This window comes from Molossus molossus, unplaced genomic scaffold, assembly GCF_014108415.1.
Source record: "Molossus molossus isolate mMolMol1 unplaced genomic scaffold, mMolMol1.p scaffold_m16_p_4, whole genome shotgun sequence".
Taxonomy (NCBI): domain Eukaryota; kingdom Metazoa; phylum Chordata; class Mammalia; order Chiroptera; family Molossidae; genus Molossus; species Molossus molossus.
This window is the reverse complement of record NW_023425377.1, coordinates 19,175,692-19,188,667: the sequence shown is the minus strand read 5'-3', so window position 1 is coordinate 19,188,667 and position 12,976 is coordinate 19,175,692. Positions and strand designations below refer to the sequence as shown.

At 41.2% G+C, this 12,976-nt stretch overlaps 1 protein-coding gene across 1 annotated transcript in view; it reads right to left on the bottom strand.

Moving 5' to 3' along the window:
• The window catches only part of GEMIN5 (gem nuclear organelle associated protein 5), a 42,259-nt gene that overhangs the window by 16,425 nt on the left and 12,858 nt on the right, over positions 1-12,976 (bottom strand). Inside the window, exons 9-18 of the mRNA XM_036240966.1 lie at positions 12,547-12,632; positions 9,995-10,077; positions 9,038-9,171; positions 7,644-7,717; positions 6,817-6,998; positions 6,117-6,256; positions 4,911-5,082; positions 2,834-3,061; positions 939-1,052; positions 185-307 (exon numbers count right to left, since the gene is read on the bottom strand). Coding sequence (XP_036096859.1) covers positions 185-307; positions 939-1,052; positions 2,834-3,061; positions 4,911-5,082; positions 6,117-6,256; positions 6,817-6,998; positions 7,644-7,717; positions 9,038-9,171; positions 9,995-10,077; positions 12,547-12,632 — 1,336 coding nt within the window. The remainder of the gene's footprint in view (positions 1-184; positions 308-938; positions 1,053-2,833; positions 3,062-4,910; positions 5,083-6,116; positions 6,257-6,816; positions 6,999-7,643; positions 7,718-9,037; positions 9,172-9,994; positions 10,078-12,546; positions 12,633-12,976) is intronic.

The window sequence follows — 12,976 nt, the reverse complement described above, 5'->3', positions numbered from 1 at the left end:
TTAGGGTTGGGGGTCAGGAAAGGGAGCTTGGCAGTGGGGTGTGGGAGAGAGAAGGATGGAAAAGAATGCAGAGAATCAAACGATTCAGGACATTTGTCTGTGCATTCATTCAACAAATAAACAAGCACCTCTTATATGCCAGCTCCCAGAAGACTACGGATGGGCCAAGGAAGTGTTTTTGTACCTTTGAAGTGTTTTGCAGTTGCTAGTACCAAACAGTCCTGATAAAGCTCCTCTTTGGACCTGTGGTCCAGGCTTGTACTCAGTGGAAGCATGGAACGGGCTTTTCGCTTCTTGACTAAGGCCTCTGAAATGTAACAGAAGTAAAGACTGTCTGAAGAACAGCTGATCAGAGACACAAACTGAATACCCATGGTGTGAATGCAACCTACTGAAGGAATACTGCTAAGCACAGAAAGTCCCTACTATTATAAAGACACTTTCCAATTTGATTAGCTCAAGGCAATGTTCACAACACACACAAACATTATTACCCTGTTCACACTCATGAAGCAATAGCAACAACTGCAAAATTACACTTCAAGTAGTAAAAAATGTTTAAAAAAGTATGACCGGCCCTGGCCGGTGTGGCTCATTGCTTGGAGCATTGTCCTGTGCACCAAAAGATGGCAGGTTCAATTCCCGGTCAGGACACATACCCAGCTTGTGGGTTCGATCCCCGGTTGAGGCTGTGCAGGAGGCAACCTATCTATGTTTCTTTCTCACATCAATGTTTCTCTCTCTCTCTCCCCCCTTTTTTCTCTCTAAAAATAATTTAAAATAAATAAATAAGCATGACCCAAAATTGAGATATAATCAAAACACAAATATTTAAAACTTAAAACAAATGAACAAAAAACCCACACACTTTTGAGTTTTCAGTTGTATGTAACATTTGAGGATGCTTTAACAAATTACCTGAATTATTATACACCAACCTGGCTTGTCTTTAGGTGGCTCCTTTTTCAGTACAGTGACTTTATTATTAACAATGACTTTTGGCTTTTCTAAGCCTAAGGAAGCTGGAGGGCAGATAACTGGTTCTCTAGAAACTACATCATAGGAGAAAAAGAAAAATAAATTTGAGTAAGAACAATGCAGAATTTAATTCTTTTTTAAAAGTAAGAACTATACCAGGCCTAACGGTGCAGTTTTATCTGTTACCCAACATAGGAGATAAAATACGTTGGAAAGGAAACATGCGTGGTCTCCCCTTCTCACCTCACAAACTGTTCCAGGGTTGTAAGTTTATTGCTTAGAACTTTGACGAATTGCTCGAAGGGAAAGTTTTGAGCTTCTAGCCTCCACAACTTTATACCATTGGCCCAGGAGTCCCCAAACTTTGCTCAGGGGACAAAGAACATTTTACCAATTTATATGACAAAGTACTAATTGCACATTTAATTACTCAAACAAGGAACAACTTTACTACTAGAAAAGATTGAGGGTACGTGATATGGAGTCACAACCTATCAAAACCATGAACTTAAAAAATAAAATGAAACAAGCTGTTGATCTACAGGGGTTTCTTGTGCAGCCATTTGCGATAAAAAGGTATTTTGGTGAACCTAAGAAATAAATCCATTAAGCTTTTTGCTTTTTTTTTTAATCCTCATCCGAGGATATTTTTCCATTTTTTGTACAGATAGAGTGGGAGGGAGAGAGAGGAAGGGAGAGAGAGAGAGAAACATCGACGTGAAGGGACACATCGAGTGGCTGCCACCCGCACGACCAACCAGGGCCAGGGACAAACTGCAACCGAAGTACGTGCCCCCAGCGGGAACCGAACCCGGGTCTCTCCGGACCGCAGGCCGACGCTCTAACCGCTGAGCCAAACTGGCCAGGGCGCTTTTTGGTTTTTTTTAATCCTCACCCGAGGACATTTTTCCAATTTTGTTCAGAGTGGGAGGGAGAGAGAGAGAGAGAGAAATGTCAACATGAAAGGGACACATCGGGTGGCTGTCACCTGCATGACCCAACCAGTGCCAGGGACAAACTGCAACCGAGATACATGCCCTCAGCGGGAACCGAACCTGGGTCTCTCTGGACCGCAGGCCAATGCTCTAACCACTGAGCAAACCACCAGGGTTATTTTGGCCACTTTAATTCTATCATATCAAAATACTGTTTGAGAGTTAAACATAAGTCACTGCTTTGATTTATATTGTTTGCTATTGAGTCATTAATTTTAACATGTAACAGGCACCAGAGCTTTAAGGAAAATATATAAAGCAATTAAAGTGCTAAAATTATATCTATTGACATTTTGACATTTCTCCCTTACAAACTAGGAATAGACTGCTTCATTAGAAATTAGTGGTGGAACCCTAAAAAATAATTTTGTAAGAAATCTGGGAACTGTCACTATAGCTTAACAGACTGAAATAACTTAATCATCATTCATGAGTTGTTTTAGGAAAAACACCCAGGGACAAACCTAAGTAGGAAGGGTGAAAACTTGCAGGTCCCGAGTGGTGGTAGCTTCTAGGTCAGACGTGTAAGGGACAGTGGTTTCTTTCAGTAAATGTGGGTGAGAATTTGAGAACTTTCCCAGGTAAGTTTCTATGTGTGTACTCCCTAGCTCTGCTTTGTCCACAGCATAACCTGACCAGGCTGATAAGAAGTTTCTCTACAGAACTTCACTATTTCTATCCCAATTATCCACGAACTCCCCTTTAACACTTCAAAACCTAACCTAGTTTCCAAAGGCACCAAAAACACCACCTACGTTAAGGAGTTGGGAAAGCTGGTAGGTCAGAGGCAGAGAAGGTTCACACTGAACAAGGACCTGCCTTAGTTTTTACAGTTAGTGACATGAGACTCAGGCACATACCTACGGAGGCGACACAAGGCAACTCTGGCTGCCGGGCTTCCTCCTCTCCCTCCTGGTCGGACACGCTGCCATTCTCAGTAGGCCCCGAGCTCTCCCTTACGCTCTCCTCTTCGTTCCCATCACACAATTCCTGTTTTACGGACGTTCTCGACGTGAGCTTTTTCTTCTTTTTGGGCTTTGGCTTAGGTTGAGAGAGCCTTTTTTTCTCTAATTCAATACTTTTCTTGCCTATAGAAATTGTAATTTTATTTGTTTTTATTGATTTTTTTTAGAGAGAGAGGAAGGGGGAGAGAGAGAGAAACATCGAAGTGAGGGAGAAACACTGATTGGCTGCCTGCTGCACGCCCTCCACTGGGGATCAAGCCCTGAACCCGGGCATGTGCCTTGACTGGGAATGGAATCCGGGACCTCTCAGTCCATGGGACGATGCTCAATCCGCTGAGCCACACCAGCTGGGTAGGAAACGTAATTTAAAAATAAAGGATAGACTAAAATATACATTGTTGGTTAAGAGCACTCTAGGAGATAATCTCCAAACTCTCGTTACTCATTTTGGATAGCATTCTTACCCTGTCCCTTCCTTCACAATGGATTTTTAGTTACATTATACAAATGTTAACCAAACCAAACCCAACCCAACCCAACCCATTTGGGATTTCATTAAATCATAAATACCATGCCCAATTACCCCTGAATACTTTAGTGTGTATCCTACAAATGTGGACATTCTCCTACATTATCACGGCACAACTATTCAAATCAGGAAATAAACACTGATAACGTTACTCTGTCTACTCCACACACTTCATTCACATTTCACCAGTTTTACCAAAATGTCTCTTACAGCAAAAGGAACCACACACGGCCCGGAACAGGCTTGGTTTTCCCCTGATTTCATGACTTTGAAGATTACAGGGGCATTATCCTGTCCAAGCTCCCCCAGTCTGGGCCTGCTGGATGATTTTCACGACTAGGTTGAGGGCACTTCCAGCTGGAATTCACAGAAGTGGGACTGTGTCCATCTCCCGGCAATCCGTGAGGTAGACAGAGCATGTGATTTCCATGTTCTCATTATTTGGTTGTTTACTCTGATCAGTTGGTTAAGGGGGTGACTTGCAGGTTTCTCCCTGAGACATCATTTTTCTTTTGTAATTACTAAGCATTTGCATCCATTAGTTTTAGTATCCATTGATGTTTCTCGACTAAAATTGTGACTATGATGATTGCTGAATGGTAATTTTTAAAATCCATCATTCAGCCTACATTTATTTGTTGGCATTCTAATGTAAAGAAGAGCTTTTGCTTCTCCCCACTTATTTAGACATTATTTATTTTTATCAGTATGGACTTATGAATTCTTATTTTATATTTTATTCCATTATTGTTACTTATTTTTTTTAGTTCCAAAGTTTTTATTTTGCTTTTTTAAAGTCACCTTTATTGAGGTATAATTTTTTTTTTTTTTTTTTTTATCCTCACCCGAGGACATTTTTCCATTTTTTGTTCAGGTAGAGTGGGAGGGAGAGAGAGGAACAGAGAGAGAGAGAGAGAAACATCGATGTGAAAGGAACACATCGAGTGGCTGCCACCCGCACAACCGACCAGAGCCGGGGACAAACTGCAACCGAGGTACGCGCCCTTAGCGGGAACCGAACCCGGGTCTCTCAGGACCGCAGGCCGACGCTCTAACCGCTGAATCAAACCGGCCAGGGCTATTGAGGTATAATTTAATGCAATAAAGTATATTCACTCTTTAATACTTTGATGAGTTTTGATGTTCTAGGCTCATCTTGTATTTTTCCTGTCCCAACCTGGAATTGGCCATTTCTCCAAGAAGCCCCTTTAACAGAGAATGGTAGTAAGAAATCAAGACCTGGGTGCCAGGTCTGCTCATTACTGTTTGGGTGTTGTGCTCAGGCCCCTCCTGGCTGCCCTCCGTGCACAGGCTCCGACCCCCCGCTGCACTATTGCAGCTGCTCTGCACGAATCTGTCCCTTGCTCGACCCTGATCAACTCGGTCACTGAGGAAGGGAGACGGAAGTAGGCAAGCATTTCTGGGCTCCAGGCTCTGACTGACCTTGAGGAGGCCGGGAGTGTTCCTGCATGGAAGGGAGCCATTTGTACACACAGAAGTCATCTGCCCCGGAGTAGATGCAGTCTGGATCCAAGGGGGACCACGCCACGCAAAGCAGTCGACCTCGATGCCCTCGGAAATTACACAAGGGCTCTTCTTGGAGAGTATCCCACACCTAAAACCAAAACCCATGCGACAGAACAGATCATTTCTGGTTTTTCTACTGTTCTAGGGGATAAATTAAACATTTTCAAAAAATCTTACACACTGATTTCCTCTGTGATTTGTAATTTTAAGAGTTCAGTTTCAGAGAGTGCTGTTTCCTGCGGGGGTGATTCTGAGTGAGCTTGAAGTGGTGGCCTGTGGCTTTCACTACCCTGAAGTAGTATGCATGTTATTTGTGAAGAGAAGTCCAACCCTGCCCACCCCACACATGTGGTGCATAATTAGGGTTCTGATTTCTCATAGGTGATTCTTTTGTCCCCAAGTACCTGGGCAACTGATCAGTGTCCAGCTGTTTCTTGAATCACACCAGTCCCCATTTCACAGGGGCAGCCCTTCCCGGCTGGCAGCTCCGTGCAGACAGCGCCATTACAAGTCCTCTCTGGGGCAGACGTCACCACAGACATGCGCCCTCCAGTTCCTAAGGTCTGCTCTGGCTCTGACAGCCAAAGCTTCTCCCTCACAGTTCTGGCTTGGGAGCTCATCATTATTTTTTATTTTTATTTTTTTGGTATGTGCCCCTGGCGGGAACTGAACCTGGGACTCTCTGGTCCGTAGGCCAAGCTCCAACCACTGAGCCAAATTGGCCAGGGCTCATCGTTATTTTTTAGAATGTGGAGATTTCTGACTTACCTATTTACTATTAAAGAATGTTTTTATGATTTATTAGCCATCATTTCTGTGAACAGCAATAAGTACTTTAGCATCAATTTATAAGTTCATTATACTGACAGTCATAAGTCAGAATAAAATCTTAAAAATTATTAGAATTTAGCTAGTTCCTATTAATACTTTCCTTTTCATCTAAGTGAAAAAACCCAAAAAACAAAAACCACCCAGTCTTAGACTGTCAAGGGCCCAGAACTCAGACAATCCCTTTCTGTACAAGACAACAGTGAGGGGGGGACACACACACAGCTGGGGAAAAGAGGAGAGTTTAAGCTGGAGCACACAGCGAAGAACCCGGAGTCGGAGACGCAGTGGTACCTGAGCTGTACCGTCATAGGAAGCAGATACCAGCCTGCCGTCATGGTGTGGGCTCCATGCCAGACTGGTAATCTTGGCTGTGTGCCCTGAGAGTGTCCGGTAGGGCTCTGTAATGGTCACTGGAGATTCGGGATTACTCTCTAAAAGACAAGGGGAAGATGAGGATAACAGAAACTACCTCACAGGACTGTGAGAACTGGCTGCGGTCGACCATGTGAATGGGATGTGTCTTGTGTGTGTAAAATACTCAAACACTATAGGAAAAGGGTATAAATTGGAACAGTCTTTTTGGAGAATCACTTGGCAATAACCATTCTTTGAAAAATCTGAAGATGCCCTGGCCAGTTTGGCTCAGCGGTTGGAGCATCGGCCTGCGGACCTGGGAGTCCTGGGTTCAGTTCCCGCTAGGGGCACGTACCTCCCCCCCCCAAAAAAATCTGAAGAAAATACGCAACAAAATGATAACACTGGTTATTATCAAGGGATTAGATTATGGGAAGTACTTTATTTTCTCAGTTACCATTTCTGTCATATTTGAAATTCTTATTTTAAATAAGATGAATATATTACTTTTGAAAACAGAAAAAAAAAGAATACCATTTATTTTAATAGCAAAAACAAAGTAAAAAGGTATAGAGACTGGAATGGAAAGTAGCTAAACCTATGCTTGCACCCCGTGTATGGAAGAAACCAAAGTTACCCATGACGGTCTTCAGGTTGTGCACGTAAATGACTGCATTGTTGGACCCGGAGGCCATCAGATAGCTCAGCTCTGGCTGGCTGCCATGCTCATGGTGCCAGCTAATGGTATTCACAAGCTTGTGATGCTGCTGGATGGTGCAGATCAGCTTCAAGTTGGGAACCTGAAATACTTCTATTGATCTGAAATAAGAAACACACCAAGACAAGAAAGGTAGATAATCAATTTAGTCGATGCAAACAGGTATCTGCTTCATTCCGTCAGTCAAGGAAGGTGAAAGGGAATAGGATAACCCTATCTATCACTGAAAAGGTAACACTCTCTTACAAAGAACCAGGTACAAAATGTCTCTCAAACAAATATTTTCAGCTTTATAAAATGCCCCAAATCTCTGGAAAGTGTTTATCAGGCTCTTGTAATAAACAGTGCTAGGGAGAAGTTAAAAGAAGAACTAATGAACCAATGGCTGAATCAGGACTATGTTACTATGAACAACGTGGGAAGGGCATGGTGGGGCCTGAAGAGGACTTGTGCCTATGCTTACTTTAAAAAAAATGAGATTTGGGCAGTTCAGTGCAGGAGATGAGCATTTTGTGAAGCACAAGACAGCCAAACAGAGCAGTCAAGCACTCTTTCGAAGGAAAATATCCAACTTATTTTGTGATTTTCAAAGATGCAGAGAGCTCCTGGATCATTCACAGATTTCAAGGATAAATCAGAACATCAAATACAACTGGGCTCCCCAACTAACAATACAGATGGCATCAGCCAGCTTGCGATCAAATACATGGGCAGTTACAGTTTTTTTTAAAGAAACAAACACATACCCATCTTCATTGCCAAGAGCCATGAGTTTGCCATCTGCTTTCCAGCTGATCTCTGTGTGTATAGGCAGTTTGTACTAGAAAGCAAAACAAACCAATCTTGACTAAAAACATTGTTCTTCCCTCCATATAGCTTACAAATCAATGATGACAGCATTAGAAAAAAAAAGAATCCCTAGAGTTTAAAAATGTTCTAATTATACAACAGCCAGTCTTGTAAATAATCTACATAATTAACCAAAGAATTTCTAAGAGCAAATGTTCTAATTATAATTTCCTAATTGGGACAAAAAGAGGCCAGTAAATACTAAATGTCTAACCTTGTGAAATGAGCTTCATTAAAATGATTTTCATCCCACAATGAAGAATGAAACATATCCACTGACTTGGAAAACACAGGGGTCATGGTCTCCTCAGCAAAAACCACCACACTGCCCTGGTTTTCTTCCTGCCCCTTCTGTTTCCTTTCATTTTTGTCTGACCTCTGAATGTTGGTATTCCCCACGGCTGCCGGGCCCTCTTCTTTTCTTACTGTCTGTACAGACCATCTCATACACGCCCACAGCTTCTTTAGCTGCCATTCACGACAAAGGATTCCAAATGTCTATTTCTAGCCTAAGTCCCTGGTACGAGCTTCTGATCCACACATTTAACTGCCACAAAACCCAAAGCTCGTTAGGAACAGGAATCTGGTCTCTTTAATCACTGCCGAATGTTAATGTTCAGATAATATTTAAGACAATGGAGGAATGTAGTCAATAAAAATAATTCAGTTTATGATTAAATGTTATTTTTATGCTAGCCATACAAAAATAATGAGCAACAATAAAAAATGCTCATTTGAAAGAGTAAGGAAATCTCAGCATTTATGATTTCACTTCAAAGGACAGTTCTGGCATACAGATACACTGATAGGACTAAAGCAAATGTGATTAAATGCAGGGATCTGGGTCAAGGAGAATGGGATTATCTGTATTATTTTTGTAGCTTTTGTATAAATCTGTAATTACTTCACTCAAAAATTAAAAACAAATGACAACTCTATCTTGAGCAATACACCCCGCAGCCACACTTGGACACCACAGTATAAAGTTATTTTTACCGAGGCCTCACTCGGGAGGAAGTGGCTGGCCTGAAAAAGATGCTTTAGATCCAAGATCTGAAAGTTTGTAATAAATCACCACTGCAACTGAGACAAAACATTTTTTTTGTTAAGTTCTTTGCTTTACTCAAGGATAAAGAATTCTAAGATATGTGTTATAACTTATAAATTCACTGAGTTTTTTTAAAAACATCTAAGAAGTCTGAGCACAATGGATAGCTCTAACAACGGCATTTATCATGTAAGATGGGAGCCAAGATACAGAGATCAGAAGTCTCAGACCACAAGAACTTACTTTGATTGAGTTGGTCTCCCTGATGAGTTTGTTGATGTCAAAGGCCTCTCCATTAAGCTTCCAGGGGTTATGCTGTAAGACAAGTCCCTCCCCTCCACAGCTGTACAAAGTGAGGGAAGGTCTGTCTCCTTCTCCTATATGAGATAAGAAAGCTTATCAGTTTTGCATTTCACCAGCTATAGTCTATGTCAAACTACCAATTGTTTAAAAACAATTACACTAATATTGTAATAAAGGCATAGTTTTTTGCACCTGAACATAGTTGTTGGGAGTGGAGACAGTATACTAATAATTCTACACTTATATTACAATGTAACATAATTGTTTTAAACATTCTTCTGCCATTCAAAGTAGTAGGGATGCCAAAACTGGAATCAGAAAACATGTTCTCAAGTTTTTAAAAATTTACCTTTTCCTTCAGAAACAAGCACTCTACTCTTTGGGCATTTAAATACATGGAGCTCCAGCTCTTCCTATGACCAACTGTAAGGAGCTGTCCTCAAAGCAGTGACCTCTTCAGTGCTCCAGCAATCCTCTTACTGATCTTTGAGAAGCAAACAGTGGTTCTAATGGCTTCTGTAAGGGCAAGTTTTACTTTTACCACTGTTAGAACTCTGACTAGCACAAATCAAGGATCCAATAAACATCTGTTGAATGAATGTTTGAAAGACAATTGCAATGCTGTTTGAGTTCTGATGATATCTGTATGTAATGCAGTTACTATGGAGATTTACTGATGTTTCATCAAAGAAGGATAAGAAAAGTTTACTAAATATTTTTGCTGGACACATTCATTTTAAAAGCTATTCTGAAAGAACTGTCACTTTAGGAATAAGAAGAAGAAGACAAGGCTGAGGGGCTAGAAGGGGGAAAGGGTCAGAATACAATGAAAGGCAGAAGAAGATTATGTGAGAAGTTCTCGTTTTGCATTTGTAAGAGAATGGTTCATACACTTACCAAGTGATGCGGAGGGTATTGGTGGTCCCCAGGCCAAACTGTACACAGTCTTCTTATGATATGTGCTGGAAATCTGTGGAGGTCTGGGAAGAAGGGGGATTACAAACAGAAAGGTTTAATCAAAAAAGGCATAGTGGAAAAAACACTTTTTTCACCCCTAAAAGGTCCCTATTATAAACTTATTTGCTGACATTAGAGAAAAACAATTTAATAGTACCCTTTTCCAAATAGCTGATTGTTAAGAAGCAAATATTTGCTCTGGCCGATTTGGCTCAGCAATTAGAGCATTGGCCTGCGGTCCAGAGACCTGGGTTCAGTTCCCGCTAAGGGCACGTACCTCGGTTGCAGTTTGTCCCCAGCCCTGGTTGGTCATGCGGAAGGCAGCTACTCGATGTGTCCCTTTCACATCGATGTTTCTCTCTCTCTCTCTTCCTCTCTCTCCCTCCCACTCTATCTGAACAAAAAATGTCCTCAGGTGAGGATTAAAAAAAAGAAATATTTAAATAACATACCATGTAATGGTATCTACTAACAATATGTGTAAATTTCAAACACACTTTAGCTAGAAAATAATGTTATTCCTTTTCCCCCACCCAACCTACTCATTTGGTCAGTTTGTAATCATTTTCCTCCTCTCTCCCTCTGAGCGGCCCACTCAAGATTTTAGATAGATTTTAAAGTTTTTGATTGTTTATTTTTAATTTTTTTTTTTTATCCTCACTTGAGGACATTTTTCCATTATTTGTTCAGATAGAGTGGGAGGGAGAGAGAGGAAGAGAAAGATCAACATGAAAGGGACACATCGAGTGGCTGCCACCTGCACGACCAACCAGAGCCGGGGACAAACTGCAACCGAGGTACGTGCCCGTAGCGGGAACCGAACCCGGGTCTCTCTGGACCGTAGGCCGATGCTCTAACCGCTGAGCAAAACTGGCCAGGGCTGATTGTTTATTTTTAAAGAAACCTTGGTCTCAAGGGTGTTTTTTAAGGTTGCTGTCGTGATTAATAATATGTGATGTATCAGTAAGGCAGTATGGTTATTACCTTTAGTGTACCCTACATCCTTTGCATGATTTTAGAATTCCAGAATTCCAGAACCTATGGCTGACCTAGCTGTTGACTTACTTCCATGTGTCTGACATATTTAGTTACATTCTAGACAATAACCCAAAATTTCTTTGGCTGAAAGAAAGAGAACAGCAGTTCTGGCTGATATCTAAGACGATGTCTACAGCCACACCCTTCCCCCTACTTCAGTCCTTTTCTCCTGTTAGTTTAAATATTCAGCTTTTAATAATCAGAATATATTAATTTAAGAGAATTAGTAGCAATTTTGTGATGACACAGCTATTTAAATTAATATTGTTTTATTTTTTAGATGCTTCTTTGAAATAGGTTTTTTGAGAATTAAAAATGGAGAAAAATAGTTAATAGTTTTGTAGATTATACATAAATACTTAAATAATGCAAAAAAGGCTAGCTCCACATTATAATGATTCTCACTTGAAGCAAATGATTTACAACAGAGGTAGGCAAACTAATCCTGCAAAAGGCCAGTGGACATTTCAGGCTTTTTAAGCCATGGGTCTGTCATAATTAGTCACTGCTGTGGTGCTATGCAAGCAGCCCCAGACAAAATATAAACAAATGAGGGCCGCTTGGTTTCTATGAAACTATTTAATTTGTATATGGGAGGATGTTAGATCATGTTATGGAATTATTGTTCATTTTATTGTTACACAGATAAAGCAAGTGTGGCAAAATGTAACTGGTGAATCTCACTAGAAGTACAGAAATGTTCTTTGTACTAGGCTTTCAATGTTCATGGATGGCTGAAAACTTTTGTAAAAAAAAAGTTGAGGGAAGCCCTGGCCGGTTTGGCTCAGCGGTTAGAGCGTCGGCCTGCGGTCCGGAGAGACCCGGGTTCGGTTCCCACTAAGGGCACATACCTTGGTTGCAGTTTGTCCCCAGCCCTGGTTGGGTCGTGCGGGTGGCAACCACTCGATGTGTCCCTTTCACGTCGATGTTTCTCTCTCTCTCTCTCTCTCTCCCCCTCTCACTCTATCTGAACAAAATATCGAAAAATGTCCTCGGGTGAGGATAAAAAAAAAAAAAAAAAGTTGAGGGAAAAGCAAAGAAAATACTTTATATTCCCACAGGTCAGATGGCTGAACCTCCATCACCTGAAAAATATTTTTATTTATTTTTATTTTTGAGAGAGAGAGAAAGAGAGAAATGTAGATCAGTGCCTCCTATACATACCCCGACTGGGGACCAAACCTACAAATGAACCTGCAAACTGGGCATGTGCCCTAACTGGGTATCAAACCGGCAACCTTTCGGTGCATGGGACAGCGTTCCAACCAACTGAACCACACCTGCCAGGGCTGAAAAGACTTTTTTAAAAATTAAATTCCGAGTTTAAATTCAGGGCCAGACTCTTAAAGATGCTTCCCAGGCCAATTGTGATGCATGTCCAGGTTTCTGAAGTCAAACTACATCACCGACAGTTTGGTCAGTGGCCTAAACCCAGAGCCGTGTATTTCTCTTACTTGCTGGAGTAGGTGTCGTACAATGCCACTTTTCCGTCATCAGTTCCAAAAGCTAAGCAGCCTTCCTTGGTTGGGTGCCAGCTCAGCTACAAAAAGCACGGGTAGAGGGGCAGACCGTTAGGGGAATTCTCAGATTATCCTTTAGGAGTTTAAATTAAAAATGTTCTTGATCTTGGTGTCTTCTAATTTGACAAATTCTCATTATTTAAGAGGGAAACAAAGAAGTATTAAGAACAAAGAGTTACCTGTAATCTCACCATCCAAAACACCCCATTGCCAATATTGAGTTTTTCCAGAATTTTTTTGTGAATAAACTTTATATACAATTGAAAGAAACAAAAATAAGTTCAAACATATAAATTATATACATGACACTCCACTGAGTGGGGATAAAAGGTGCCAGAACAATTCAGAAAAATATGATTCTATT